This window comes from Eurypyga helias, unplaced genomic scaffold (genome assembly GCF_000690775.1).
Source record: "Eurypyga helias isolate BGI_N326 unplaced genomic scaffold, ASM69077v1 scaffold38312, whole genome shotgun sequence".
Taxonomy (NCBI): domain Eukaryota; kingdom Metazoa; phylum Chordata; class Aves; order Eurypygiformes; family Eurypygidae; genus Eurypyga; species Eurypyga helias.
In genome coordinates, this window is record NW_010234790.1 from 619 (window position 1) to 6,380 (window position 5,762).

Genomic DNA, 5,762 nt, shown 5'->3' on the forward strand with positions numbered 1-5,762 from the left:
CAAGCTTGCCCTCTTCTGTGGCTTGAGGCTACAAGCTCACTCAGGAGTTTTGCTGGCCAAATGCGCTGCTGGACAGGGACTTCTGGTGGTGGTGCTACTCCTTCTCTCCAGCTCTCTTCCCCTGGCACAGTCTAGTCATGGCGGCTGGTCTTTCGATACGGGCGTTACCTTGGGTTTAGTGTGTTGTGGCCTCTGTGGCGTGGGTGTGCGCACAGTGGATGGGCTACAGCCTTAAAATATTTATTGCCTGTGGTTGCTAGGGCTGAAACTGGGGACACAAGTGGACCCTTCCTATCCTGTGTTCCACTATAACGCTGTTTCGTAAGCTTTGTTCTTCCACTACTAATGTTTGAGATTTTAGGATCAAGGGCTTCAGGGAAAAGACTGTAAAAGTAGGCTGCTTCTCCCCAGCTGGTGTGTAAACAGGCCTCATAAACAACATGGGAAGCTGTCTGACTAGATGGAGAAAACAGTCTAAGGGCTATTGGCAAAGCTGCTGCATTGAAAGAGTAATCAATCAATCAAAAGAGATGCAGTGTGGCTTTTGCCAAGCTCTTCAAACGATAGAAATCTCACATTTCTCATTGTTTGGATACTGTTGCTTTAAAATTAAACAACAATGAAAGGGGGCTGTACAAAACATCTAAGTGCATTGTCACTTAATCTTGGAGAAGTTTTATTTCTCCAGTAACTTCCAAAAAACAGCATTCATCAGGAACGATTTTGTTCATCTTAGCCAGTGAATCACTTGTCAAAAAGTAATGCTCTACCTTCTGTCTTCTCCTGGGACAGATCTGCCTTCTGGCAAAAGCGTGAGCGCGGTGGAATGCAGAGGCCTGAGATGTGCTGAGATTCACGTTGTAGCAGCGTGAAGAAGCCCACAGGTGTCTGTAGGAAACATAAAATGTTCTCAATAGCATCTCATGTCCTGAATGGAGACGTAAATATGTTGCTTTTCAGATCAGATCACTGCTGATCCCTTGTTCTGATGAGACTGATTCTTCCCTGGGTTTCACGGGTTGAGCGTTTGCCCAGTCATGCTGGTGAGGGAGGTAACTGGGACCCAGTCTGCCTGGTCAGAAAGCATCTCCTGTCTGCAGCCTGTTCCTCACTGCTGCACTGAGCTGTCAGCGTCAAAATACTTTGTCTCCTCTCCCACTCCTCACTCCCAAGGCATTTCCATATCACTTAAGTCTTTGCCTGGTGCTTAGTCACTTAAAGGGCCTTCACATCTCACAGTACATGGCACTCTGTGCTCCTTAGCCCATAACGACCTGTGCTAGGCAGGTGCCCAGGTACCTCCTTGTAAAAGGGGACGTTTTCAAAGACTCATTCCACTTCTAGGCCTGGTACCGATCTGTGATGGTTTGGCTAGATCCCCCTGGGCACTCGGGTGTCTCCCTGCCTGTGCTTGTGTTGGAGGTCACACCCAGAAGCCGGGCAGCTGTGGGCCATCGGATGAGCGTTTTTGAAGCTCATCTTCCTCTCATCCCACTTACTGCCCTGTGATTAACCTAGTGCGGTGGTCCTGGTGCTTAACCTGCATTACCTTTGAATCCGAAGACAGCCTACCTGATGCAGTCAAGCCATTAATGGGCCACTCACCAGGCTGGAGCTGGTTGCAAGTAAAACCCCCTGAACCTCAAGTAGTGTCAATATTGGGTCCTTATCGACAATTGACTCTACAGACCTAGTGCTTTTGGTAGTATGGGCATAGTCTCCGTTGACAGGGGCTGAGCTTGAGTGACAAGTGTTGCTGAGCACCGGGGGAAAACCAGCTGGGGCAGCACATGTGCCCGTAGGGTTTCCTGGCTCCCAGGTTGAAGGTAGCGCTGGTTGTTCCCCATCCAGGAAAGGAAGCAGAATAGACATATGGATGTCTGTACGCTCCCCACAGCCTACATTTCTGCACTGGAGGTTTCTGCCAACTTTGGGCTGTCTGCTGTCCGATTCTCTGGCAAAGATCTTGCAACCTGAGCTTGCTCTTGGAGGTGCAATGCGGGATGCTGATTCTCTGTGTTGCGAGGTGTGCCAGTCAGCTGATGAGTGGTATCTTGCATCTCTCTGAATGGGCTTGCTCTGAATTTGCATCTAAATGGGCACGGAGAGTTGTGAGTTAGGGTTTCTCTCTCCTATTGCAGCTTCCAGTTGCCAGCCCTGGTTTATCCTCGCCGTTCACCAAAATCTGACCATCTGCTGTTTCCAGCACCTGACCCTGGTCTAGTGAACAGTGAAAATTTTGTCCTGTAGTTACCTAAAAGAATCTGTGGCTTTTATAAAGGCTTTTATTTTATCATATGGATGGTCATCTTCTCAAGAACAGATAGCAGTTCCAAAAAAATGATGTAGTAATGGCTGGAAGGAAGAAATAAAGGCAGGATATAAAAGCAAAGGAGATTAGTTGGTACGACTAAGATCACTATGCTAGTAAAAAATTTCCAGATGTGACAGAAAAAAAAAAAGGTTTATTGTTTCAATCCTTTCCGTTTCAATATTTAAGCAGCTATTTTTTAAATCTGGAGTTACTAATGGTAGTGTCTGTAATGACCACATAGTTTAACAGGGAAGTGTATCCTGATATCTGCTTTTGCATTTCTTTTTGCGCGAAGTTCCTTGAATCAGGAGTTCTTTCTCATTTAATTTGCTCACATGGCAAAAGCAGCAGGTACCAGCTCTCTTCTGCAAATACCAATCGTGATGCATACACCACAGTTTGGGAACCCCTGTTTTAAATCCAAATTGCTTGTCTGTAACGTGAGTGCTTCCAGTCGATCAATTTATCAAAGTCTGTCTTGGTGCCCCAGATGTGGTGGTTTGGGGGCTGTTAAATTTGCTGTTTCGGTTAACTATCGCAGCAGGATGTTGTTATTTATTAAACCATGTTACAGTAAGTGCATGAAGCAAACCAAGAGAGAATCGCTGCCTTCACCGCTTAAGGAAGCGTATCCCTAAAGAGAAAGGGAGGCAGGAGAAATGGCAGTCATGGTCCTGGCCCTTCAGTGCGAGCCAGCAGGACACAGGGAACGACTCAAGCAGGGCTCTTCAAAAGGAGGCTGCCGATGCAGTCCCAGCATGGGAGTGAGCGTGTGGTGGGAGGAATTCTGGCCGAGGTGGACCAAATCCCCCCGGGGACTGGTGTTCCAGCCCAGCTCCTCTGCACGTTCAAGCATCTCCTGCACAATAGTACCCTCTGTGGCTCGGCCAAAACCCCGCAGCAGCTCTGCGGCAGAGATAAGAATAGAATCCAAGTTTGCAAGCTGAGGTCAGGGAGAGTCTTTCATTTAATGTGTATCAGACCTGCGCTCGGGCACGTGTGCTGGTGGGAAGATCATGAACAGATTTGCTCGTATGAAAGCCAACCCCCCCCTTAACGATTTGAAATGCTAACATGACTTGGCTTGTACGTGAGTAGGTAGAGGAATGATTTCACAGGAAGACAATCCTTTTACGAATGTGCTTCTAATTCTGTGTTCCTATTGCTTCTCCTGGATGTGTCAGCGGCGCGCTTAGGAAGCCCACTGGAAAAACAGCCATCCCGAAACCAGTGGGAGTATTTGGAAAGAAAAGGGGTACTCCCGTGAATAGAGACAGCAGCTCTGGGTCATTAACAGAGTTACTGGTGGGAGAACTGCTTGGGGTTTTCTCTGTCTCTCTTCAGGCTAAGTAAGCCTGATGTGCTTAAGTATGTCACCAGCAGGGATGTGCAAATGGATAGGGATGATCAGTGAAACTCTAGCTGGAGAATATGAAAGGCAGATGTTTTTCTCTAATACAGCATTGTGGCTTTGCTTGACGAGTGATTGTTTGATGCTGGGATTCCTAAAGCTGCTGCTCTCCTGTTTGCAGGTGAAGAGGAGGAGGATGGAATAGAAAGGACTTGTGACACCCTGCTTATGTGCATCGTGACTGTATTAAACCAAGGCCTGCGAAATGGTGGTGGCGTGGGAGACGTGCTCAGAAAGCCTTCCAAAGATGTAAGTGTTTTGGCTGAGGAAACGCGTCACTCCCTGTTCATCTCATCCATCTCATGAATGCCAAAGTCAGTTTTTGGAGGTTATAGGCTGTGTTTGTAGGTAGTCTGCTCTGATGTCACACAGTTGATTTACCCATGTAAATTTTACATCCCAGGTGGAATATGTAATGGGAAGAACTGAGTTTAGTGTGATGATGATACTTGAAGAAAGGACCTCTAGGAAGTAGTTTACCCCTTCTGGAAAAACGGAGTGTATTGGAACCTTCCAAGCACTGCTAAGAAGTGTGGCTGGATTGGATCACTCCTCTGTTACGCTAGGAGTTATAAATGAAGGCTTTTGAAAGGGACTGATTGATGAGTGTATGTCAAGACTCTCCACTCTAGTACATAAGGTGTATTTTTAGCTGAAATTCAGCATGGCATCTGCCCTGGAACAGGTCCTATTTACTTGTACGCAAATAGCACCAAAGTCAAAACAGAATTTCACATATTGCTGGTGCATGTCCTCTTCCAGAAGTTTCCGCCAAAATTCAGTTGATTGGAGGACTACTCATAATATTTGGGTGGGTTTATGCATTTTTATTTAAGTTCAAAAATAACATCATAAATAAAGGCAATCTAGCAGCACTTTGTTATGGTGTAGGTCACCAAGCACAAGGGTTAAATTCACAAGTAGGATCTCAGCATGGCTTGCAAGAGTCCAGACCTAAATAATTCAGTTGAGGATGGAAGAGCTCCTTGTGCTGGAAGTAGGAATCCAGGTCCTGTCTTATACAATGGGAGGTTCTACAGGAACTGTTGTCCATCCCCATGAAGTCTGTAAGCACTTACAGACTTTGAAAATGACCCTTGTCACTTAGCAGTTCTTTGTTGCTAACTGCATTGAATCACTTCACAAAGGGTGTTATCCCAATGGATGTGTTGAAAACCGAGAAAATCGGGGACTTCCAATTCAGTGTCATGGTGAAGACTTGAGTTTTATGTTCCTCCTCCTTACACTGGGTGTTGTCTCCTGTTTGCCATGGAACAGCTGGGTTATTTTTAGAGGTGTCAGTGGGAGTCCCGTCCAGCCTTTGGAAGAAGGAAAGTAGTTATGATGTAAAAACAAGAGTGTGGTGAAATGAGCACTTCATGTGTGTGTGGATACATGTGCACGTTGGGTTCCTGAAGGACGTGAGCTTGGTCTGCCCACTCTGAGCCAGCTTACAGCCCTGTGACCGCATCAGCACGGTGCAAAGACCATTAACATGCCCTGCTGGGGTGCAGAGTGTCACAGCCTGGCCTTGCCATCATGCAAGCACGCTCCCCTGGTTGCCAGTCGTTCGCTGTGGAGTATTCCACAGAGACATACCGTAAGCATACCCCGGTATGCCACAAGGCAGTGTTAAGAAGAGCTATCGTTGCTCTTAGTGGGTACTAGAAACTGCATATATCAGAAGGATATTGACCACTTGGAGCGAGTCCAGAGGAGGGCCACGAAGATGATCAGAGGGCTGGAGCACCTCTCCTATGATGAAAGGCTGCGAGAACTGGGCTTGTTCAGCCTGGAGAAGAGGAGGCTCCGAGGAGACCTCATTGCAGCTTTCCAGTATCTGAAGGGGGCCTACACGGGTGCTGGGAGAGGACTTTTTACAAGAGCCTGTAGTGACAGGACAAGGGGTAATGGGTATAAATTGAAATCAGGGAGGTTTAGATTAGATATCAGGAAGAAATTCTTCACAGAGAGGGTGGTGAGGCACTGGAACAAGTTGCCCAGGGATGTTGTGGATGCTCCATCCCTGGAAGTGTG

The 5,762-nt window shown here is 47.0% G+C and overlaps 1 protein-coding gene across 1 annotated transcript in view; it reads left to right on the top strand.

Annotated features, from left to right (window-relative positions):
- Positions 1-3,846: 3,846 nt before the first annotated feature.
- Positions 3,847-5,762, top strand: part of LOC104505839 (inositol 1,4,5-trisphosphate receptor type 2-like) — a gene marked incomplete at both ends in the record, with an annotated part of 25,551 nt that continues 23,635 nt past the window's right edge. The window contains one exon of the mRNA XM_010146561.1: positions 3,847-3,974. Within this exon, the coding sequence (XP_010144863.1) occupies positions 3,847-3,974 (128 nt within the window). The remainder of the gene's footprint in view (positions 3,975-5,762) is intronic.